This window comes from Ammospiza nelsoni, chromosome 4, assembly GCF_027579445.1.
Source record: "Ammospiza nelsoni isolate bAmmNel1 chromosome 4, bAmmNel1.pri, whole genome shotgun sequence".
NCBI lineage: Eukaryota > Metazoa > Chordata > Aves > Passeriformes > Passerellidae > Ammospiza > Ammospiza nelsoni.
This window is the reverse complement of record NC_080636.1, coordinates 17681966-17707773: the sequence shown is the minus strand read 5'-3', so window position 1 is coordinate 17707773 and position 25808 is coordinate 17681966. Positions and strand designations below refer to the sequence as shown.

Genomic DNA, 25808 nt, shown 5'->3' with positions numbered 1-25808 from the left:
GCTCCCTGCCAGGGCTGGATGGGGCTGGATGTGGACAAGTGCCCCTGTGCCTCCCCCAGCAGTCCCTCTCCATGGGATGAAGGCTGCAGGTGAGCTCCTGCCCAGGGCAGTGTGTGCTGGGTCTCTGTGCTGCACTCTCTGCTTTGCAGCAGTTCCCTTTGGCACTCCAGGGGCTGCACTGAGCTCGGTGTGCGATCAGCTGCCTTCAGGCTGCAGCATGGCACCAGCAGCCCTGGAAGCAGGGGGGAGCTGGGTGATCCCAGTGTGCAAACCCAGCACAGCCACTCCAGGTACCCTTTAGCAGCTCTGGAGCCAGCTCTGCTCCCATCCCCAGCTGTAGTCACAGCTCACATTTGTGCTTTTCCAGTGCATCATTCGTTTGTATTACAGTCACTCCTAATGGCCCCAAATGAGATCAAGGCAGCTCTGGCTGGAGGCTGTGCACGCACTGTAAGGCACTCCTGAATGCAGGAGCATCTAATCCTGTCAGCTGGGGAGTGTCTGTGTGCTGGAGAGTGGGGCTCTCCTGTGCCTGTGAGCTCTCCAGTGTTCTCCCATATGCTCCACGTTTCCCTGGCCAGTCTGCTGCTCAACACAGATATCCCCCCCCAACAGCAAAGTGTGAAAGCAGCTGTCATTTATTTGAGATGGAGGTTTGTTTATTAATGCCATGCATGTCAAATATGTTCTTTTGGGCTCTATTAGAAAGGCAAATAGTTACTGATTGCCTGAGTCTTAAAACTGTGCAGCTTTTTCCATGGAGACTTGACCATTTGGGGTGGTACCCTCTTACAGAATGGAAATTCAGAATAAAACCACCCTGTTTGGGGCTGAGATAGGAGAGTAGAGAACAGCCCTGGTTTCACATATGGAAAAAGTTCACAGGGGATGAGCTTTCAAACAAGGCTCTGAAACCCATGATTATGCTAATCCAATAACCTGGGGGCCATGGATGAAATCCTGAATTCATTAAAGTTAGTGACAAAATATCCTCCCCTAGGGATAGAGGAATGAAGCAACTGGCAATCTATTATTTCAAACTGCAAGCTGACTAATGAGGTAATTTTTATACAGATCGAGGTATGGTTTTTGTCCCTTTCTCCCAGATCCAGAAATATATCCTGACTTGATGTTTCATTCAAACTTCATATAAGAGATGCCAGAATCCTGACACCAGTGTATTTATTTCTAAGGAGCATTGTAGATAAAAAATTTTCATGATGTTTGGCTTGCAAGATCTGTGGCATCAGCACGAAAAAGAGTTTCATCTGTAAAGAATTTACATGTGCAAATTCAGTGTGTTTTTTTCAGAACCTTTCAAAACACCCTTCTTTAAAATACATAATTATGTACTAAACCTTACTCTTGTATCAAAAGATTTTGAACTATGTGGGAAATTTTACAACTCTTTCTGGAATCATGGTTAAACTCAGCCACCATTAAAGATAAGGTTCTAGAGAAAGGGAAAAATTCTGAAATGTATGATCCTTAAGCACTCATAAAAAGCTGGAGGGTAATTAAAAATAACTTATTGAAACATGTTGCTTTTATTATCTTCTGATGCGATTCTGATGATGTCAGGGAGCAGACATTACTTGATGAACTGTAATTTTCATTGAATAATGTGGGAGGGGAAGGCATTGGTAGAAGAAAACTCTTCATTCTGGGGAGCACTGGGAAAACCCCTTTTTTTACCTTACTCTTTCCCATCTGAAACCAGAAGACAGCTGACCCTAAGGTCAAAGCTGGCTGTCCTGATCCAGGCATGTTGGTAGGCTTTGCACAGGTTGCAGTTTAAGTGCCTTTGTTGTGTCTCTCTGTCTGTCTCTCTGCAGTGTGATAATGACAGGTGCATACAACAACTTCTTCCGAATGTTTGACCGCAACACCAAGCGGGACGTGACCCTGGAGGCCTCCCGGGAGAGCAGCAAACCACGAGCCATCCTCAAGCCCCGCAGAGTCTGCGTGGGAGGCAAGAGGAGGAAAGATGACATCAGTGTTGACAGTTTGGACTTTACTAAGAAGATCTTGCACACAGCATGGCACCCAACCGAGAACATCATTGCTATAGCAGCGACAAACAATCTGTACATATTTCAGGATAAAGTGAACTCAGAAATGCACTAGATTTATCAATATCCCTCTATATTTACAAACCAGCCTCTTGAGAGTTGTAGAAGGATGTAATCTTCACAAAAATTGTGGCTTCTGTGGTGGGATTTGTAGGTTGCATCCTTTCATCCCTCAGCCTGTATCATTATTGGTGGCAAGCCAATTCTTTTCCATCACTGCAACTGTATGAGTAAAAGGCACGAGTGCAAATCCAGTACTGTGGTCTGTATCAGTTCCTTTAAACAAACAGGGATATTTATTCAGTTTAGGAGTGTTCCTGAGGAGGGCTGAGGCTCCTCAGCCCCCGTCCATCCTTTTGAGGGTCTCAGTGGTTTGTGGTGCTCTGGTGCCCTTCTGCTTTTGCAGTGCACAGCATTTACCACATTGTTAGAGCTTTTTGCCTCAGTCTCTTGTTTGTTTTTTTTTTCCCAGTGCTGTTTTCCTGTCTTTCAGTTAGGCTGAGCCTGTTTGAAGCAATGAATAGCCACATCCCTTTAGTGCATGTGGCACATTGGAGGGACCTCATGAGAGCTAGAGCTGGAAGCAGAATCCTGCTGGTGAAAAGCTGCCCCATCTCACCCATCCCAATCCTTTCTTTACAATACCCTCTTATTTATTTATTTATTTGTTTATTTAACACATTATTTTGTGCTTCACCTTCCCAAGTGACTAAGTGACAGACTGGTACAGTTACTCAGCCAGCTTATTTTAAGAAGTTTATTCTCCATGGTTCTCTTGCTCAATTTAAAACAATAAGTAGTATCTTCATTGTGTGAGGACTATTACAAATCTTGGCATTGCAACTCTGGAGAGACTGGCTGGTCAGACACAGCCTGGCAATTCACACACAAACCCGTGCTACAATTTGGGGTTGGAGTTCTGGAAACCTTGGCTAGAAGTGCCCTCCTTGAAAGCAGCAACCAACTTGAGTGGGAACAAAGTTACATCCCTGCTAGACGCTTGATAAAGTCCCTTTGTTGTTTGCAGGATGGTTGTGTTAATCCTGGCCTTTGGGGAATAAAGGAAGAGGTGCTGTGAGAGGCAGCACCACTCAGTGAATTTTAACGCTTTGAAATGAGGCCACTTCTGGGAGACAAAGTTAGTCCTGGAGAAACACGAAAATTTGAAAAATCCAAACCTAACAAAACCTTCCTCCACAGAAATGCTGTTAGATCTCTGTTCTGTAATGATGAGTGAGATAAATGGAAAAGGGAAGTACACACAAAGTGGGGCATGCAGGAATGGTACCCGAACGGGCAGGAAGTCCTCTTAATCCAGGAAAAGAAAGTTCTGCTGCACCCTCAATAGCTCTGGCAGAAAATTCAATATCCCAAAGGATTCCTACTCTAACCATGAATAAAAGAGCACAACTCACATGACCTGTTAACCTGCCCATATTAAAACTCCTCAGAAAAAAAGAGTCTTTAAGCCATTATGCACTGATTTCTTGGTAAGTGGAGAATGTACTGATGAAGGGATCTGCATGCTTTTGTATTTTGGTTTGTGGGAAGGGTGGGTGAAAATCTGCATACAAGAAATGAAAAAACAAAGTCTAGAGCTTTTATATGACATCTCAACAACACACCTGAAATCTGTCTGTTTGAAGTTTTCTAGATCAATGCTGTATATTTTGTGTGTAGAAGCACAAACACATGTGCACCAGTTTCCAGCCACACGAACACATACAGTATGAAATGTGTAGGGTGATTTTAAAGGGAACAAAGAATGTTTGTTTATAAAATACTGTTTGCTGTAGCAGGCACGGACAGTATATGTACATATTTATTCTAACGGAATTTAACAAAATTGCTTTTTCCTTTTCTTTTTCCTTGTAAAAAGGTTTAAGAGTGTGGTAAATTGTATAGAGAACTTGTTAATGCCAAACTACTGCTTCAAGGGTGTCATACAATTTCTTTGACTTTTGGACCCCTACATTAATCTTTGCAGCTCAAAAAGAAAAAAAAATTGCTATCAGCTCATATTGGCATTTACAGCTAGAGATACTGTAAAACATATATTTACCTTTGAACATTCTCAAGTAAGATTCTATAGATAACTTATTATAAAGCAGATCTTAAAGCAACCTTTTTTTTTTTTTAATTTGAAGTACCTTACTCTGTTACAGCTTTGGGTACCAAAAAGAACGTGTTAAAATTAAATAAACAAATATATCTTTGGAGCTTTATAAAACTAATTAAATACCCAACCAAAATACCATTAAGTAATTCTAGAGGAAATAAATAGAAACCTTTCAAAGACCAGTATTCCGTTCCTGTCTTTGACATCACTGTTACAGGTCGGTAACTGGTTTCTTGAATGTATGAAAGTCAACATTGTCATTGTGAACGTTTCCAACTAACTTTCTCTTTTTAGTTTGAGCTTTCAGTGGTGTAGAGTAAGTGATGGTAAAGTTGGTAAATCTGATTGTTTTGAAAGCTGTTGTTCATGGCTGCATTTTTTGTGTTGCACAAATTAGCTAACTGTTGTTGAATAAAAATATAAATATGTTAATACCAGCTTTTTCAATAAAACTACAACCAAAAAAGGCATAAATAGATGACTTCAAGGCACAGCTTATTTTTAAGCTAGGCAAGAAAGAGCTGTTTTAGCTCATTCTACAGAGGAGGAAGAGTCACAGGGATCAGGACACGGAGGGCAAGCTACTGTGGGAACTTCAAGTGTTGTGGCAGGTGGAGGAGGGAACACATGCCATGAGTGGGATGAGGGTGTTGTATGGTGAAGAGTGTGGGCAGCTCTAGCAGAGCTGGAGACATGATTTAGGTTCAGTCCTGGGACCAGCTTTTTCTTTTGCTCATAGCCCAACCTGGACTTCAGGAGTCTTGAGTCTCTGTCGCCTGCTGATGGAATCAGAGGTGTGCAGTGTGAATTGACACATGAAGTCACAGGTAAAAAATGGCATTGGTGTTGTCACCAAGACTGTAGGAGGACCAAAAGCCCTCCAACATTTTTAGTGTTAGAGAATTAAGGCATTACTTTATTTCTGATCAGGATGTTGTTCTGGCGTGCAGAGAAAAAATTCCATGACACATGAATTTTACCAGATTTTTCACAGACTTTTTACAGTCAAGACCCATAGAGATTCATTGGTTCGATGTTCATTGGCTCCAAGTTATGTAGATCTTAGTATTTGGCTTCCTACTGGCTTTGGATTTCTTCACCTCTGATTAATTGCGTCCTCACTCCTTGATTTCCTCATCAGTCTTTTCTGGACCAGGTGTCTCCAACCTTGCCAGGGGGCATATGTCTGAGGTAGACATCTGTTGATGTTCTGCTGGTGGTCATTATCTTTTTGGGTACTATTTGAGCTATTCACAGTCTGTTGAGATGTTAACCTCATCAGGCCTTCACCTGGTGGAACAATGCCCTGGAAAGAAACTCCAATTCCCTTCCCCTGGGGCAAAGATGAATACAGGTTGCACTCAATGATATCAAAGGTCTTTTCCAACCTAGTTTGTGATTCTGTGAAAACTGGCTAAAGTTATAAAATAAAATAAAAAATCAAAATTGGTATATTTTCCAACAGTGTCATCACTGGCCAGGTTTGAGACCTTCCAACCACGGCAGTGCATCAGGGATGTGGCCAGGTCAATCTCCCAAGTGAGACTGGCCCAGGTGACAAACCAGAGTGCTACCAGCAGAGCAGCATCCTGCTTTCTCCCACCACTAGATCTCTACCACAGGGGAAAATAAAATATAATAATAAAAACCAAAAAATGCTGGCTTGGCACACACACTTAAGGTAGGAAACCATTCTCTTTCCAGTCCGAGCTGATGCCTGACTCTCCGTGGTGATCCTGACTCTTGCCCCAGATCTGGAATCTCAGTCCAAGGCAGCTGATCTTGCTTGTACCCGAGGTGAGAAGCCTCCCTCCATCCCTACACACAAGTTAGACACTGAGAGGCTGAGGCCTTTTTCTGGATGCAGACCAGAACAAATTTGCCTCAGCTGTTACATGAGGCAGAGCCTGGCTTTGCACAGCTCTCCCAGAGCTTACATGCTAATCTTTTTTACCCCTTTTTGGGAAGACACAGTCAATCCCACTCATTTAGATGGACAAATATGACTAGGCACTGAAGAGAGGAATCTCATCAAACAATACACTATTTACCTTTCCAGTTTCCCTTTTCCTCCCCAAATACCCAGTAGGAGCAGGAGCCAGATGGCTCACTCGCATGCTTTTGAGATTTTCGCACGCATACTTAGCAGCTACATAAGGCAATTTAACCCTTTGTGGCTTGGGGGAGATACTGGCATGAGCCACCTGCTCCTGCTGTTTGCAGCCAGGAAGTTGTCCTGCTTTAAGTCAGTTGGAGCCTTTGGTTGTCCCTGATGAGAGGGCAAGGAGAAGGATTGTTTGCCTTTATATCCAATTTTCAGTAACATTATTATCAATTTGCTCCCGCTCCCAATAGGAATTATTTTCCATTTGCAGTCTTGTCAGCAAATTGTATTGAGTCTAAAATTAGAGCATAAAGGCACTTGCCTTGCTCATGTGGCAGAACCAGGATTACTGGAATGGGCCTAATTTTATAGGGATGGTTTATGTTTCTTAGGCTTTGTGAAACCATTAAATGATTTCTGGAAATTCTGTACAGGCCAGCTCTGAAAAGGTTTGCTCTCAGAGTGCACCATGGAAAAGCATTTCTTAGCAGTGAAATTTTATTTTTCTTCTCTCTAAGCTGGATGAGAATCAAACTTTTACTCATGTGAAAGTGAACACAACTCTTCAGGCAGTTGTAGATCCTAAATCTGGCCCATGACACAAAGCAATTTATGTGGAGAACTTGACTGTGTAATCCCCTCAGTTCCCTTAGCTCTGAAAGCTGCCATGAGTATGGATCAGCTAGGCAGGGTACAGCTAATTAGTTGTCTTTCCATTTGCCCATTGAGGCAGTCAATGAGCAGGACAAGGTCCTTAAACCAACAATTCCATTAAGCAGTTATTTCAAGTATCATGACAATGCTGCAAATTGTTTTTATAACATGGCTGCTGAAACAAATAAACTCTACAGCAGTGACTCAATCAAAGTATGCAGGGTGGTTTCCTGGACAGCCAGTCCTTGCTATAAAACTAGTACTAATCATACTGCTAACATGCATGTCCCATGCAATGGCCTGATCCAAGCAGATCAGCTTTAAATACAGGACCAAATTCTTCAGCTGGCAATAGGTATGTGAATATGGCACTGTGTCTGTCTTTCAAGGAGAAGAGTACTTAGCTCAGAGAACTCCAGAAACCTCATCACCACCTTCTTTGGCTTCATCATCATTTGCCAAAGAGGAGAAACAATTTTGGGGCAGGGGAGAAATCACTGTACATTATTTAAAAAAAAAATAAGTAACTGAAATTGGTATTTGGGTGTCAGATTGGGAGAAAATAGGTTGATATTCCTTCATTCTATACCTGTAACCTAAATGCTGCCCAAGCAAGACACCAGAGTGATACCCCACTATCAAAAACTTCTGCTGACACCCCAGCTCTGGCAGGTTCTTGGTTTCATTTCCCTTTGGTGAGGCTTGAACACCTCCAGCAGCTCTGCATGGTGCTGTGGACCATGCTGGTCCTCACTTTAGTGTGAAGGTGCAGAAAGAAGCAGAGGTTTCCCACAGATAGGAAAGATCCCACCATTGTGATCTATTTGCAATACAGAAGGTAATGCTCACAGAAAATTTATGCACGTCTTGGACTGCCTTGTGGAAGAGGTGGGGAGGAAAACATTGCTGGTTCAATTATCATCCTCTGACATCTCTGCTAACACCTTTCCAGGATGAACAGCTGCACTCTCTGTTTCTCACAGCTATTGATCTGCAAATCCAGAGAGATGTTGCTGCATCAATTGAGCTCTGTCAACATGTTCAAAATATTCTCTGCAACCCTCTCAGGTAAAGACTTACTTTTAGCATGAAATGAGAGATAAGCTGCACTATTTTATACCACCTTCCTCCACATATTTTTAAGGCTTCCTTTTAAAATATTTTGCTATTTTGAACTGCTATTATAATATTGCTAATGAATTTTGAGGAGTCAAGTTCTGCTTTTAAATCTGTATCTCCTAATCTCTTTCTAGAACTGCAAGAAATCTCTCGCTGCACAATTTATCCCCAAGGTCTTGTCAAACCTGTCCCAAAACCAGATTCTCCTGAGATCCACTCTTCATTATCACAGAGCAGAGAAGATGATTCCTGCTTGTGAAGGACAATTGAAGCCTGAGGCTATCTAAAGAAGGGGAAAGAAAGATTTCCCTTGCTTCCTCTACAGAGTCAGTCCCTGGTCTTACCCCACACACTCTCCTAGCCTGTTGTGCTGCCTGTTCTCTCTGTGCTTTTCCTTCTACCACATCCTGTGGCTCCCCACATCCCCCCCTTCTGCCTTCTCCTTCAGCCTCATACAGTGGCCAGAAGTCAGTAAAACCCACCAGTTATTCTCACCAGTGGACCAAGCCCAGCCTGCTCAGGCAGCTGCAGGAGCAGCTCCTCACTGGCCCAAGGGGAAGTGCCCTGTCAGCTCCCCCTCTCCTGGCTGTCAGAGGGGAAAGCCCCATTTGCCAGTGAGCTCTATTTCAAGTGGAAGATCTACAGAATTGAAGAGGTTGTATCTTAGCAACCACAAATGCATTAAGAAAGCAGTTTAACTGTTTAAACCTTCAATTATAAAATCCACCAGAAAGAGACAGCTGCTGTGCACGAGACACAAAGCCTGTGCAGTGGCTCCCCATGAGGGACAAAACTGCCCTATGCACATGCACCTGCCAAAGGCACCTGGGTGATCCTTCTCCCTTCCCTGCACAAATAGGAGGGTGCTGTCATGGCCCACACCCACATCCTTTGCTCTCCTGCAGGAAGAGAAGTGGAGGAAAGGCATCTTTTTGCAGAGAAACCCTGAGGTTTTGTATATTGCTCTTATGCCCATAGGACCAAAGCAAAATCTTCAAAATCTTCCAAGGGGAAATAAAGGAGTCCCACAATGAAAACTCAGAGTGAAACAGGCATAGGGTTGTGATCACTTCACAAGAGGTGCTGTGATGCAGGAGTTATACCCTGATTTGTACAGCTTAGAATCCCAGTCTTTTCCCTTCCTGGGTAGTACCTTAGTTATCAGCCCTCAGATACACATTTCACTCTGTTCTTTTCTTCCAAGGGTTTGTGCAACTGGAGTCAGGCCTCTCTGCTTTATGTGGACACCCCGTGTAAGAGCTGTTTCAAGGCTTCCTTACCATGCCTGCAGCAAACCTGGATTTCATCCTTGACCTGACAAACATAACAAAAACAACAGGGCATCTGCAAAAGCTAGTTTAAAAAATTCACAATTTTCTGCCTCAAAAACTTTCTTGCCAGTATTTAGTGCACATTCTGTTCCATTCTACATGGTTCTCAATGGCTGGATCCCAGCTGTGTGACGGCACACAGGGGTGAACCCATTGCCCTGCAAAGGGAGCTCCAAGGACTGTTGTTAATCCCTCCAAAGGGAGCTGCCTGAGAAGAACACACAGCAGGGGTGGTGCAGAGTCCCTCATCCACAGACTGAAAATGTTTTGTGCAGAAAGGTAGGACTCAATCCATAAGCACAATCCATAAGCAGCCTCTGAGGGCAGTAGGAGCACATCCAGCACTGCATAGGCAGGTCTTTGCACAGCCCACAAACTGCTTCTTCCCCTCCTTCACTCTTATAACTAATCTTCTAGGTGTAAAATTTATTTCTGGGCTAAACAGACAAATGGGGATATGAGCATCATAAAGTCACCTTAGGAGGGATAGGAAAGGTGGCACCCCTTGTCTTTCTTGCTCTTGCTTCATAGATGCACCATTCTGGAGAAACTTAATATCATAAAAAAAAGCAAAAAGAGAAATTCTGCCTGAGCAACTACCAGCCCCAAAGAGTGTCCATGCTACTGAGGACTGTGATATAAGGCACAGGCATATACTCAGTGTATCCACCTGCACTTAAAGACTGTGTACCCCTAAGCTTAGACGGAAGAGCTGCTCTGGGCTAGAGAAACTTCAGGCTGTAGGACTGAAGCACTCCATGGAGATTCACTTTTTAAACAATGATTGAAGATCAATTGAACTGTTACTAGAAGCAGCATTAGGAGAGATTTATGAATCATCCATTTATAACAGTAGGAAAGCATCTTCTGTAAAGAGAAAACTGAAAAATCCATTTATTGCAAAACCAATTGCTGGGCTCATCATCTGTCTGTCACACTGGTGCAAGGGCACACATATGGGGAGTGTGTCAGCCATGGACTGCCTTCAGTGAGCAAGTTGGTAAATCCCTGCCAGTATGTGCTTTGGACAAAATTTAGAAACAAAACCAAAAGCAAAGAAAAAAACCCACTCTGAATTGTTTTGCATTGCATCTTCTGGATTGAATATGTTTTGATCTTGAAAGATTTTTTAAAAAGATAGTTCTTAGAGTATTCAGACAGTGATATCCATCCTGACCTTCGCATGGCATCTTTGGCTTTGATTCTAGACAAATTCTTGATCAGAACTTCGTCTGTAGACTACTTCCAAAGCATCTAAGCCCTATTAAAATAACATTTCCATTACCTAATTAATTGTTTGAAACTGTTTTCAGTGATTGTTTATTGAAGTTATAGTCTGTCACCTGAGGCAACAGCATGGCTTGTTGTCGTAGAAACATCTCTGCTGTCACCCGCGATGAACAGGGAGGGAGGAGCAGGAGAGGAGCTGCAGAGGAGATGCTTTGTTGAAATGGCTTGCTCTTTAAAGTGATTAAATTATTTCAGATAAAGACAGGCCATGCTGAGATCGACAAACACTGATTCCTGGGATATTATGGGCTCTGTGGGCTTGGTTCAAGCCCTTTCTAATTTAGCATGACACTGCTCCTGCTGTCAGGCACTGCCATCTCCCGTGGTTAACAGCAACATTTGCAGGGCCCTTTCTGTTGCCAAACTTGCTATTATTGCACAAAATCCCGCCATCTACAAATACAGAACAAAACATCTCTAGAAACCTGCTGTCATCTATCTATTTGATCTGTAAAAGATGAAAAATCAGCATTGCAGAGTTTCTCTTACTGGCCTTTACCTGGTATGTGATCTTGACACAAGTTTTCTACATTCCCAAATCCTTGTGTTAACTAATGTCCACAGGCATCTCAGGAAAGAGTTGCAGTTAGGTAGAAGCAATGTTGATTTAAGGGAAATTCTAGGTTTTTATTAAACTCTGCCACAGATTTTCTCTGTTTCTTCTTGTGCAGATAACAGAGAGTTAATAAAAAGGCTTAAGCTCTGATAAACCATGATTATTATTATTATTTTGCTTCTGAGACGTGAAGATGCAGGAAGAAAACAGGGTTTCCACCAGCAGCACCATCAGGGCTGTTTTGTCACTACTGACTTTACTACAGAAGCAGACAATGCAGATTGATGCTGACAGGCTTATGAGATCTTAGAGACAGGAACATTCTCAGAACCTGCTAAGCTGCAAATCAGCTAGGCTGCACTTTCCATAAGTTTCATATGCTGTTCATTTATCACTGTGTAGTTTTTTTATCACACAGAGAACCAGATCTTTTCCCTCCCTTTCCATAGTCTCGGACTGCAGGCACACTCCACAATGATGCCTTTGCTTGGCATTTGTTTAACTTCACTTGCATCTGGCAGGGAATCGGCTTCACAAATGGTTATCTATTTTTCATAAGAGGTTTTGTTTCTAACTGCATTTCCTCTTGGAAATGGAGTAAAACCAGACCCCGAGTCTTTTGTTCCTTGGCGGTGCCCTCTGGAGACAGCGGCAGAGGGAGCAAAGCGCAGCGTGAGCCTGGAGTGCCACCTGATGGCCCGGGAGCCAAAGCGCCAGGCGAGCTCTGCCATCTGGGGACAGCTGCCCTCTGCAGCCAGGGGACACCTGCCCTCTGCAGCCAGGGGACACCTGCCCTCTGCAGCCAGGGGACACCTGCCCTCTGCCAAACTAGCAAACGTGCCATTTTCTAGCAAAAAGCCCTGAACAGCAACCAGTAGAGCGAGGCTCCAGGCAGAGATGTGCTCTCTCTGGAGGTCAATGCCCCTGCGTGAGGACACGACCTGCTGGATGCCCTAGGACTGGCTTCCCGACTTTTTAAAGAGCATACTCACGTATTTTTTAAAGGAAAGCTATAAGCAGTGTTTCCATGGTCCTGTTCTGCTTCAAAACTTGAAGTTCAAGCTTAGTTAGAGGGGACGAAAACACAAGTTTTCTCAGTGCTTAACACTTCCCCTTAAGGGGAAGGTGACTCTCATATTTTCTACATCAGGCTATGATTTACAAGAGGAACTGCAGGATCCTAATGATTTTTTTTTCCTAGAGTAAAAGGTAATTAAAGCTTTTGAGTAATAATATGAAAATAAATGAACCATCTTAATGCATATAAACAAGGCTGTGATTTGGTGTTTGGTTTCCAGACATTCTATTTGCATGCAACACTTGCTTGTATGTAGGTGCCAGGAGCAGGTATGTTATCTCCTTACAAGTTAGCAAATTGCACCTAATTTTTGCTGCATGGATTAGTATATTTCTAACTCAATGGCATAGTTGTTGGTTTTCCTTCATATCCATCTGCTGTTCAAACAATTGCAGCTGTGAAGCTGAGGGAGTGCAGCTTCTTTCAACCTCCTTCAGGGGTTACTGGATGTGAGCCTTAGCCTGAGAGGCTGCAATGGGTTTCAAAAGCATTGAAAAGGTATTCACTATCTGGAAATTTCTTTTGCCTTTTCCAGTGGAAACAGAGAAGCCAGAAGGCAAAGGAGTAGCTCAGTGTAAGAACATAGGAAAGCACTAACACAGAATGGTTTGGGATGGAAGGGACTGCCAGACCCCTGCCATGGACAGGGACACCTTCCACTGGGCCAGACTGCTCAGAGCCTCACCCAGCCTGGCCTTAAACACCTGCAAGGACGGGGCAGCCACAGCACCTCTGGGCAACATTCTTATTACCCTGTGTTACAAAAAAATTGGAACAAATTTACCATTAACACCACCAATTGTATAGCACTTAAAATTCCATTTGTTCTAAGAAATAAAACCACATGTTAATTCCTACAGATCTGCCATTTTTGTCTTTGGGAGAACAAGGAAAAACTCTGCATTCTTGCCTTCTGCAAGATGCTGTTAGTCATTACAGAGTGGGCTCTTAAGTTATTCAGAATCTCTATATGTGTTGTGTTGTTTTTCTGTGCTTATGGAAGAATGTACCAGTTTGGAGAACAAGCAGTACTTTCTCATGTGACATTGAAGATGAAATTCAAATGAATATTTTTAAAAAATTCTTTATATTCTAAATGCTAAAGCTGAACTTACAGAACAGCTGAACCTAATTTAGAATTGTCAATAGCCATGTAATATCCTCCTCCTCTTTCATTAATTAATACTAATTCAAAAGACTGAATTACCAGCCTAGAGAAAGACACCTGCCTTTGGAACTGTTTATAATTCATCATATATTGAAAACTGAGTAAGAAAATAATAATTGAATTATTAAGAGCAGCTGCCAGATTCTGTGCCTCTCCAGCCTAGAAGATGGACTGGGTTGGAACACAGAGCTGTAGCAGGAATGGAACAAAGTTATTTTGTGCTCTGTTTACTTGCAAGGTGTAAAGCAAATAGAGGCACCCTTTGCAAAAACACCTTGATTATTAAATTCCAGCAATTTTGTGATTGTCAGCTAAGATACACTTTAGAAAGGAAAGATTTATTTGGTAAAGGTTTCAGAGCACTGAACACTAGATTGACAAGCTCCATCAAAGTCATTAATGTGCCCTCTTTTTCCATAAAAATTTAAAAACATCGCAGAGAAACACTTAAGAAATAGCATTAAAATGCACTATTTAGAGGTCCTGAAGTAAAATTTGCTTCCTCTGTCCCTTGTGGCTGCACTGAAAAACTGGAAATAGACGGAAAATGACCTTCAATGTACTACTGTGCAAAACTTCCCGCTTGTGCTGAAAGGAGGCGCTTGACAAATTCAAGTATCCCCATCAATCCATCACTACAGAGCACATGGATTATTTTTCCTAGGACCTAGCTATTTCAGACTTTGGCTTTGGGTGCTTTTTTTCCTTCATATAAGTGCATAAAGGGGAATTATTCCATACTGAATCTGACCAATATTGATATGAGTATTTTTGAAGGAGCTCTCCCCCTCTGAGGAACCAGAGCTTTTTAACAAATAATTCAAAGTTTTCAAATTTAGTAACAGTTATATGCCAATATCCTCTAACAACTTCCACAAAAAAGGCTGCAATACAAGTTTCAGAGTTATTATGATAGAGATGGCAACTAAAAAAATTAAGCCTTTTGTCTCTTAAAAATCAACTCGTTACAAAGAAATCAAGTACTCTCCCTCCTCTTGCAAAACTTCCCACATCTGACTTGAGTCACTTTTACATTTTCAAGACATGTAACAACTCCTTCAAAATGCACCACACTAAGTCACTAAGTTGACATCCATACAAAGGGTAAAAGCTAAAAGGAGAAATTTTAACATTAGTTCTGAATCCCAAGACTGTTGCCTTTTTTTCCTCCTGACAAACACGTGAATAGAAGTTTCACAATTGTGTATGTAAGTAAGGGAAAAAGTTAAAAAACTTAAAATCTTTTGTGCTTATATTTCAGAGCCAGGAAGAATGTTTGGGTATCTAAAAAGAGCCTATGGATGTTCTAAAAAAAAGAGGAGAAAGGCCGAAGTTTGGCTTATTTCCAGCCAAAATGGGCCTGGGTAAGGGAAGCTGTCAAAACTTGCATGTACTTTCTATCTTATGCCTTTTTGTTTTTCCCCGGGTGGAAAGAGAGATACTTGGCAAGTTTTCAAAGCTAGAAGCACCCTGAAGATTTGGTTTTACTTCACAGATTTCTGATGGGCTGAAGCATGACTGTGGGGCTTTGGATGGTGGGGGCTTCTGCCATAGGCACTGGGCAGCACATCTGGGGGTGCCTTTGGTTCCTCCCTCCCAGCTGCAGCCCTGGGTAATGCTCAAGAGGGTGCTCATAGCTGGCATGCAGCCATTGCCTCACTGCCCCCAAAAAGTTTTCACTGCTAACCCTTCTCCCTGGTCCTGGTGATGACTGGCACACAAAGGCACAAAGGAATCTAAAGCAGCCTCAGTGGAGGAGTCAGGGAAATGGCAGGATGGATCTGTGATGTGATACTGTGATACACAGTGGCCAGAAAAGGTCCAAAGTCACACCAAAAGCAGGGGGAAGCACTATGTGCAGACTGCACAGCTACAAGAACTTCACCTGCCACACCAGATTTTACTGTTGACTTCAAAACTGTCAAGTGCAACTACAAGTATCTCACATTAGAATATTTTAAACATTCTAAATGGTACTTTTCAGTGCAAGCTGCTATCAGCACAACACAAACAACTGGTCACAATGTCAAAGCATAATGAACAAATGTTGTACCCATTTAATTCAAGTTTGCACTTCATGTTTATTTGCAAAATACAAGTAATTAAACAAACATTCTATTTTCATTTCCACTAGAGACTTTTCGGTATAATTTCAGTTGCTGTGGCTTGTACATTACTGGTACCAATATCTCAATACCAGCCCTGGTATTTGCCTTTCACACACCAGCATGGACTCTACCTTAGTGTAACCAATCAGAACAAATAGCAAATTTCATACACAGTATTTAATGCTAAGTAGAAGCCTGGGAACTTCATAAAACCTTGCTGGGGTGTGAAATGTTGTGCCCTTTCAAAAAACAGTGGTCACTATCTTCTGGACAAATAGTGAAACAGTGATTGCTGTACGCAAATATTACCACCAGGTACTGACTCTAAGATCACCCTTTTCTAGAAAACACCAAATAAATACAAGTAATAAATGCAACAAAAGCTATTGTCAGCTACCTAGTCTAAACCATACCTGTGAAAATACAAACGGGCACATTGTGAATACTTAAAAGAGTAAAGTGCTTTTAACATTGAGCAAGTGAATGCATCTAGTGTTGTACCACAGGCAATATATCCATTTTGGACAAAACAGTTTCCATGCAATTAGTCAGCAGTGATCCCCTGTATTCATTTACAATATTAAAGTACTATATATTCCTTCAGTCATACAGGGTTTAAGGTCAGGATACGGTGTGTACACTGGCAAAACTCAACCAGTGCTCTATATTAGCACACTGTTTGAGCATTGCTACAGCAAGGTAGATTTTTGTTGGGTTTTTTTTTTTCTCATAAGGAGCCAAACCTTTGGTAGTGTAAATGCAGTGGATGCTGAAAATACCACTGAACCAATGTGCGAGCACATTATGCAGCTGACAGGAATGGGAAGAAGAAAAAATCAAAAGCAAATTTAATGGCTTTATGCACTGTGCTCCTCCAGTCCTGCTCTATTTTCACGTGCCTCCCTGCAGGTAAGAGTTTAGACATGCAATTCAAGCAAGTGATTGCTTTCAGTTCAAAGACAGGCCATTTACTGCCAAGACGACCCTCCAGAATTGTGCTGAATTCAATTATACTCCCTTGCCTCAAGTTCAGCAACACCTTTTTAAACTCATTGCTTGCCTTCAGCACAATATCTTTGGTTATATCATCCTCCTCTATAGGCTTGCTTCCATTTTTGCTACTGAAAGGCATGCCCACAGTTATTTCAAATTTGTACCGATCAAACATTTTCATGTGGCATTTATGCTTTGTCAAAAACTTCAGACGACACAATTCTTCCTCCTCCAGTGTAACATTTTTGGGATCACAGAGAGGGTAGGTTTCACCATACAAGCATCTCATCCAATCACCAATAAAAAATGGAAGCATATTTATTGCAGATTCTGCACTATTGTCGATTTCTGTCACGCGCACATATTTGAACCGCCCGGTCCACGTCACTCGGTGTCCTTCCAGGTGACTGCACAAAATCTGAGTACGTGCCATGTTGGTCTCCTTCCAGGCCCGGGGTCCACAGAGGAAACCATACTGATTCCACGTCAGGGTGGAGTTGTAAACTTTCATGCCTTCAGACCGATACACATAGAACCAACAGAACAGCACCACGGCTGTAATCCACACCAGAATGAGTTTCACAATGGAGCTCCGAGTGAGCGATTTCACCACTTCAACTACAGAGAAGTTAACCTTTGTCCACCATCGAAACAGCAAAGGAACAGCACACAAAACCAGGGTCACTACAATTTTCATGAGCTCCAAAGACAAAAACCACTTAATGAAGTGGACAAGACACATCAGTGCAATGCCTACACCCAGCACTGGCAGGGCAAAGAGGAACAGGAAGTAACCAATGGATGCACGAACGAGCCCAATGCCAGAGGACTCCCGCAGAATGACCACAGAGAGCTCACACCACATAAAGCACACCAGGTATGGGACCAGGTAGCAGTAGGTGCCTTTAAAATTCCGTAGTTGGGCCATTCTAAAGAAAAGATAGAACAAGTACAAAAACAGAAGGCAGGGGATGCTTACATTGATCACAAAGAAATGGCCTACAGGAACTGTAAAGAACGTTTTCCCTAAGAATTTCAAGTAGCCAAAATTCCCAGGTAATACCTGCAGCAGGGATAAGCAACCTGCAGCTGTCTCAGTCATTAATGCCCTTCGTGTGTAAGGTTCTGCACACGTGCTTAAACTCATGTAACTTGTCACTGTGAAGAAAACTGAGACAGTAGCTAACTCTGAGCATGGTATACAGTCTTTGCTTGCTATGGGGAAGGAAAAAATTACAAAGAATACTGACAGTAAAAAATAAAAGTACGGCTCTAAGTGATTCCATCCAAAGTTCACCTCAGCTTGCTCAACATCTAGGTTTGGTTCAAAACGAAGCAATAAGTCAGTCAAAGCACGGAAGTTTTCCCAAGCCTTACTGTCCTGAAAAACTTTCAGTGTGCAAATCACCATAGAAATAAAGGACAAATAGAATATGACTAATGGAATAATGAAGGCAAAAAAATCAATTGTCAGATTACTGATGATGAAGAAAAAGATGAGAGCATTGATATGGTGTGTTGGAACAATGGTAGACAGCCAATGCATTCCTGCCTTTGATGCAATATCTATAAGGTATTCTTTAATTTCCATAATGGCATGAAGTGGATATTTAAAAACCTGGAAAAAGAGAAAGAAGCATTTTATTAACAAGCAGTTTTGTATCTTTACATCACAGACACTCCTAGCTGAAGCAGTAGCAGCCAGTTGTCTAACCTCAGCTAACATGAAAAGATTTATATTTCAGATCAATGTTGCCAATAAAAAAAGATTACTGTGCCTGAGACTATTAGCTCGATTTTTATTAACTCAGTCACACGAAGCTCAGAGACAATTTTGATTTCAGGCAAGATGTATTTCATTACCTTTGACACATATAATTAAATGGCTTCCTAGTCAAATATTCTGCTCTGCTAACTTCACACTGAAGATAAACTACATGGTTACAGCCCTGCACTATCTTAAGTCATTACTTGACTTTAAAGCATGTAACTGCCACATTCTGGAAGGATTATGTTATACATTCTATGCAGATACACTGCAGGAAGTAGTGCCTGTGATTCATATAGACATACAGCAAGTCTTTACAGCTGTGGTTTTATCTTTAAAGAATCCTTGCCAAGCATCTAGGGATGCAGTTGTCAAAACCTGTTTTGGAAGCAGCAGCAGTATGTTAAATTCAATTACTACACATTTACAGATTCTTTTAACTCCACAACAGTATCTGTAGAGGATCTTAAAATTCTGCCTATTTTATGTGGCATTTTCAACACAGTCACTGGACAACAGAGAAACTGCTGGATTGAATAATCTCCCTATAACCAACCATACTTTTACAAGAGATGAATTAAAAAGTCCTGGATTTTTTTAAACACGCATTCAAATATTGCATAGGGACATGAGATGCTGCAGTCAATCCTCCTTCCCCCATAAAAGGACAGTTTTTATGTTTTCTCAGACTGTATATTTTTATATTAATTAGTTCAAGGGGAAAAGCCAAGAATGTTCCAGCAAATACCTGTAGCACTGTGATGAACTGGGACAGCACATGCCCCAGTGATTTGGCCAAAAGTTTGTTTATTTGTGAAGGCATCTCTGTTCTTCATAAAAGCATCTCTTTCAGACTATTAGCCATGCAAATGCTTGGAAAGAGACACCTTTCACTCATTCCCTCCTTTTTCCCCACCCCTGCAATATGGTAATGGGCAACAAACTTACAGTAAAAACTCAGGTCAGCAACCACACACCCTCTACCTTGCCTAAAATTTGTATGCCAGTATTGAAGGCATGCACCTTTATTTCCCCTTCTCCTTTCACTGTCTAGAGAAGTATCAGTGTAGAAGCTAACAGCAAGTTTCATCTTTCTTGAATTCCATCATAACAGAACCTTTTCATGCTATGGATAATTTTTCCCACCTGCTTGCTCCTGTTTAAATTAGAAAGATATGAAGCGTATAACAACATCTATAATAAAAATAGGGCAGTGATGACAGGTTAAATCCTCACTGAAGATGTAACAAAGGTATTTTGACCCTTTACAGGGAAAACTGTTGTTCCTTTCTTTTAAATACATGACTCATATACACCAATCTTGAAACATATATATAAAGTCAAGTCCAAAAAGAAATTACAGCCACAATTCTTGTGGTGTTCTATACAGACTAAACATCAGCATTGAGAGAGAAGTGCAAGTCACTCCTGGTTTTGTCTGTGATGCTTAAGAGGCCATTCAACATAAGCTGTTCCATATTGCCTTTTTACCTTCAGTCGTAGGGGTAACTCTTCAGGACTCTTCCCTGCCAACTCATCATCTTCCTCCTCCTGCATAATCAGGTTGGATGGGATGATTCCCTTTGCGTACTTCTTGGTAATTTCAACAAAGTCATCCAAAGCAATAAATTTTTTAGCTAAAAAGATAAAATAAAAATTTGGAGTAAATTTTATCACAACACTGTATTGATTATGAATTGGAATATTAATTTGCTTTCCTGCCAGAATCTAGTCTACAAAAACTGAACTACTGACAACATAGGTTTACATTACAACTTATCCTGAGATTTCTGCTGAAAACAAAAATCTCCTTGTGACAGCAACATGTATAATACTCAACATCTTGTCAGATCAGCAGATAAGTTTATTATACTGATAAGTAGAATAACAGAGTGAGTGAATGTAGCTTATCTGCAAGGATTCCACAGGAAAAGAGACTACTGGCTTAGGCCACAGTTTAAATCATAAGACTATTGTATCCACTTAAGAGAAATATTCAACAGCTGCATTGGAAAGAGATTGTACAGAAGCAGTAATGAATTATCTGCATGTCATCAACTGAAACATGGACTTCTGATTTCTTGTTTAGCAGTCATTTTTCTGAGTTCAGAAGTTACAGACATAATTATGGGAAATACACAATTATGACATCTATGAGACTAAATATGGATTACCTAAACTGTATTAATTTAATGTGCTATATGACTATACAGCAGGCCTCCTCCAAACTGTATCAACTGTGATCTAAAACAGCTACCAGCAACAACAGATTTTGCTCTGTTTACACAGAGACAAAAATCATCCCTCTGCCCTGGAAGATCCTTATTCACTTCAGTGAGTATAAGGGAGGCATGGGGCTACTACTGAAAACAGGGAAATGGCAGGACAGAAGATGATTTATATGCTGGTTCAAACTCTTTGCACCCAGTTCTCTACATTAGCATGAATTAACTAGTTTCTATGACAGACAAGCTTGATGCAAGTTTGTAAAGGAGAATAAATAACAGCAATTTCTTTCCCATAAACTAAAGCAAATAACATTGGTGTATACTTGAAATAACTGAATTACAAAAATCTGTAACACACCTCCTACGCAATAAATTTAACTAGTTTTCTGATGCAAAGATATGAAAGCTGGCTTGCTTACTAGTTCGAGATTTTAAAGAAACAGATAACTGCTTCATTAAATTAAAAATCAGAGGATTAATGTGTTTGGGCCCAGAAATTTTTTAATTTAAATATGCTACATTTATAGAAGCAACACATAAATACGTCCATATTTAAGACTGAAAACACTAGAGATATAGAGCAAAATAAAGTATTTGTCTCAAGATACATACTAGAGAAAGAGGAATGTTAAGGAGTTCAACAGAAAATAATCATCTTACAGTCTATCTTTTGGTTTAATCTCAAAATATAGATGCTGTCTATAGTTTGGGCTTTTACTACTTCTCCTCCTCCATGCATGAACCCTTATGTCCCACAAATACCATCTGACATGTCTCCCAAGAAACAAGAAAAGATTTATTTTTGCTAACCATTCTTATTATTCACAGACTGTAAGGCAACTTCACTTGCATCCAGAAATCTGTGAGACTTTTTAGGTGTTTTGGTGGGCTTCAGATTAAGCCTACTATGAAAGGTCATCTAAATTTCATGTCTTACTGGGAAAAAATACACAATGCTGAAATAGTCTTATTCATGTAGAATCAGCAAGCAGACACATTAGAACCTCATAAAAATACCTTAACAGCACTTTTACAGGATCACGGGACATCCTGAGAAGGAAGGAGTTATTAACTTACTATGTATAGATGGCCTATCCACTGCAATGACATGCACCCTCTCAGGCATGCAACAACTGCCCATTGACAATGTCACCTCTAATTTTCTGTCTATACCTCCATTAAGGACAACCCAGATCAGATATCTGCAAGCACGTATCTGGCTTAAAAATTACCTTCCAAGTATTGGCAATATACTAACACTGAAAGAAAAAACTCCCTCTGGCAAAATAAATGAAGAAAATGAGTCAGAGAAGTAAATGCTCAAGAGTCATAGTTTTCTTGTTCCTCCATGAAAAGGCAAAAGCTCTTTAGAGAAGAAGTAATATCTTACCTCCTACTTTAACTGTTTGATGAAAATTTTTCATTTTTAAATGTCACTAGTATTTTGTCACCCAAATGTCCTTTAAATTGATATAAGAAGCATATTTTGTAGATTCCACTTTATTATTCATAGATTTTTTCAATTTGGTTATTGCTATGAATACGAACGAGGCCAAACTTTCTCTAGAGAAAGAGGTTCTCATTTATTAAAACAGCTGCTAGGAACAGAGTACCTAGGATAAGCCCAAGCACCCACAAAGTGAACCAAAACCAGAACAGTACGCTATTCCCAAGGGCACTGGGCTCTCCCCACAGAACAAGTTTCCAAAAAGAACAACCCTGACCCCACGGAACTCCCCCCCATTTAGAGCCCCCTTCGAGTCCAGGATTGGTCCCTTTTGGATCCGCACGGTGATTGGTCCATTTCCAGGCTTCTCATTGGTCTTTAACGCCGCTCATTCTGGACCAATCGTTTCTGCAGGGCTTCGAATGATTGGTCAGATCTTCCATCCAATCCGTCTTCGACCTCGCCTTGCCCCGCCAGACCGCCCTTCCACCAAACCCTGGACCCTTCTCCTAGAACCTTCTAATTACCCCCCCCACTCTTAACATAATACAATTATGATAACATAATTAATACAATATAATTGAACTATACCCTAATTTAACATAACTTTTACCTATAATATTTATGACAAATTTCCCTGCCTCCCCCATCCATCCTAGGAAAAGGAATCAATTCACATCAATTTCTGCCTACACTTACATATAGGTTCATTTGCTGCCCTGCTATTTTATCTGCAATTTAAGCCTTAAAAAATAAATTTATATTTTCCAGTTCCTTTACTGATAACTCTGAATTACTGAAGAATCCAGAACAAAATGACTTGCTGTGCACTCGCTTGTAGCAGCGCATGCCAGTTCGCCTAAAGGGGTGGAAAGAACCCCAATGCAACATAGCTCCTATGAGCCCAAATACATCTGCATTATGATACAATGACTGGACAATGAAATTCAACAGTCTTGTCCTTGAAGGACTACTTCTAGCTTGCCAGAGGTGGCAGCCAAGTCACAAAAACAGCTGACATAGTCTCACAGAAGGTTTGATAGGACCACAAGCTTGCTTTCCAAAATATTATTTCTCACATCCCTTAATCCCTTATTCTCACACAGACACATGCTCCTGTTGCTCTTTTACTTCTGTGAAAGCTAATGAAAACTAAAATACTCTACCCTTCTTAGGAGTGCTATTTTTCAAGTCACCTGTGTAACAAACACAATCCTTGAAGGTAAAAGCCAAATTTACCGAATGAAATGTAAATCTAATCTTTCAAGGAGTTTAAACCTCCAAAGCTCGAGATCTGACTCTCTATTCCATGTATGACGCTTCTGTTCCACATAATTTTAACTACAGATGTATTAGTAAATAACATGCTGTGTGACATTTAAAACTGCTCTTCAAATATTGATCTAGATTGCACGGGACCTATTCCATATGACTTAGTGCATTTCAAGAAATTGAGGTTTTTCTGACAATGAGTAATTGAACCTTACGTTAAATATTATTCTTGAAAAATTACACATGCTGCATTGTTGATAATTCATTTTCTTAATATAACACTTTCCTCCTAAAAACCCAAAAGCACATCAGTATTTCTAACAGTTATGCCAGACTAAGAACTTTAATTTCCAATTCCCACCTTATCAAACCTTACAAAACTCACAGACTTAGGTCTACAAATCTGACCCTGTGTGTGTTAAGGGGTTTAATTCTTCAAAATACATTAATTAAGCTGCTGTAAATAATGAAAGAAGTATCTTGGTGCATCTTTCCTAATTCATTCATTGAACAAATATGAAAAGACAAATATTAATTATAAGGGAAGAGCAAACGGAAACAAGGCAAACAGAATGAAGGATCTGTCTGCACTAAATTGGTGCATAATTCATTCCCTCACTGTAATCAGAAACACTACTGCATTTAGAACTAAAGTAAAAAAATATTGAAGGTGAGAATTTTCTTTGCTGAATAGCATTTTGAGTGCTGAAAGGGCAAGAATATGAAAATAACAAATGACAGGCAAACTGCCTTTAGTAGTTGACTGCAATGATGATGTCTTCTGTGAGTTCACATGCAGATCAGTTATTTGTTTTCCACACAGAATAAACTGACACTATCTGCAATCCAAACCTTCTATACATTCTTACTCTGGCAACACAAAATTGTTTACCAAAGCAAACTAGAAACTAAAATCCCTGGCCAAGACTGAAAGCAGCAGCATGCACTCACATTCACTGTTCACCAATCGCTCCAGCATCCTTCTCTGCTTCTGCACGGACTTTGGGACTGGGCCAGGATGCTTCTCACCATCTGTTTCAATAACAGAAGTCAAAGGAGTCAATTAAAGTGATCAAACATCTGGGGAATGATATTTCCAGAAAGTAAGGAAAAGACAAACTTACAGAGAAACAGATAAGTGGCTAGTTTTCTATATTCCTGTTACTGTACTAGAAAAAGAAACAGGACTGCCACAGCTAACATTTAGAGCTGTAGTGGCAGAATGTCTTGAAGACTGAATCTGTAAATTGAAACATCTAGTGAGGTATCATCAAGATGACTGTTAGAGAAAAAAAAATCAAATAGAGCAGAGCCATAAAATATCTATTTTCCAAAGACAATGAGTGATAAATAAATATATTTTAAATATATGATCAATTGAACAAGTGCTCAATGACCCACAACCTACAGCAAGTGTTGGTCCAGAGAGTACAGTTATTAAAAGAGAATTAGTCTTTGAGAGAGTTACATTATCTTAAGTGGATTGTACATTTACTATTGTCTCATTCCTGATTGTTCATAAAGCCCTTTAGGTTTCAAGCTGTACTGTGCCTATAAGTTTGTATTTTACCAATACCATAATTCAATTCATGAACAAACCTTCATTGTCAACTTGCCCAACATTTTCCAGCAGCTCAGAAACAGCTAATTGCTTCTTCTTTTTTGGATTTAATTTCCAATACATGACCAAGGCAGCTTTTCGAACAGCCCTCTCCAAGTCAGTCTCAGATGTTAACTTTTTCACTTCTTCCTCATTCTCAGAAGTTATGCCTCAAGAAAAGAAAAAATACATTACACACTCATCCCACACCCATGCAGAAATGATAGATTTTCTCATAATTTATTTTTCGCAGTTTAGTCTGAAACTTCTCAAGTTTCAGTCACATTCTGACCACCAAGTAAATTACTCAAATGTCCTTCTGTGTCCATTGCTTATCAAAATCTAGGTTTAAACTGTACTTCAAAGATGTGCAAGACATGCATTATACTATGTCTTGCTTCAACTTTTGAAGTACAGTGGATCAGGCAAAAGGTAGTGCAGACAGGCATGGGTGACATGCAAGGGCACCAAGAACTGAATAAAAGTTGGTTTTCTTTTTTGTTTTGTTGGGTTTTTTCCCCCCTCATAAGAGTTCAGATAGTTGGTGGACCAGAAGAGACCATTCCAAGCATGAGAAGTAACATGAAGGAAGATGAGAATCTTAAAGTGGGAGAAGACAGTGAACAAGACCAATTAGAAGAGAGGTTGGAGGGGGGTAAAAGAATGAAACAACAGCAGATATGTAGCTGGTGTGTGGTTACATATGCTCTTCAGAGTCAAAGAAAAGAAGCTTCCATGAAAGGTTAGGACGAGAAGAACATGCACAGATTTCATGAAGAAATTCAAGCAAATAACTAACAAAAATGCTTTAATAAGCAGTATTGATAATTAGTGGTTTTTAAATTACCTGTTGGAACAGTCTGTTAGCAACTACTCACGCCACTTTGCCATGATAATTTCC

The 25808-nt window shown here is 40.6% G+C and overlaps 2 protein-coding genes across 5 annotated transcripts in view; one reads left to right on the top strand and one right to left on the bottom strand.

The window, feature by feature from the left end:
* PPP2R2C (protein phosphatase 2 regulatory subunit Bgamma) overlaps positions 1–4665 on the top strand; it is a 192707-nt gene extending 188042 nt beyond the window's left edge. For all 3 annotated transcript variants that reach the window (XM_059470349.1, XM_059470350.1, XM_059470351.1), the window contains one exon: positions 1836–4665. In XM_059470349.1, the coding sequence (XP_059326332.1) occupies positions 1836–2127 (292 nt within the window). In that variant the 3' untranslated portion in view covers positions 2128–4665. The remainder of the gene's footprint in view (positions 1–1835) is intronic.
* Positions 4666–15547: 10882 nt separating this feature from the next.
* Positions 15548–25808, bottom strand: part of WFS1 (wolframin ER transmembrane glycoprotein) — a 33173-nt gene continuing 22912 nt past the window's right edge. For both annotated transcript variants that reach the window (XM_059470613.1, XM_059470614.1), the window contains exons 5-8: positions 24907–25077; positions 24259–24339; positions 19852–19997; positions 15548–18210 (exon numbers count right to left, since the gene is read on the bottom strand). In XM_059470613.1, the coding sequence (XP_059326596.1) occupies positions 16402–18210; positions 19852–19997; positions 24259–24339; positions 24907–25077 (2207 nt within the window). In that variant the 3' untranslated portion in view covers positions 15548–16401. The remainder of the gene's footprint in view (positions 18211–19851; positions 19998–24258; positions 24340–24906; positions 25078–25808) is intronic.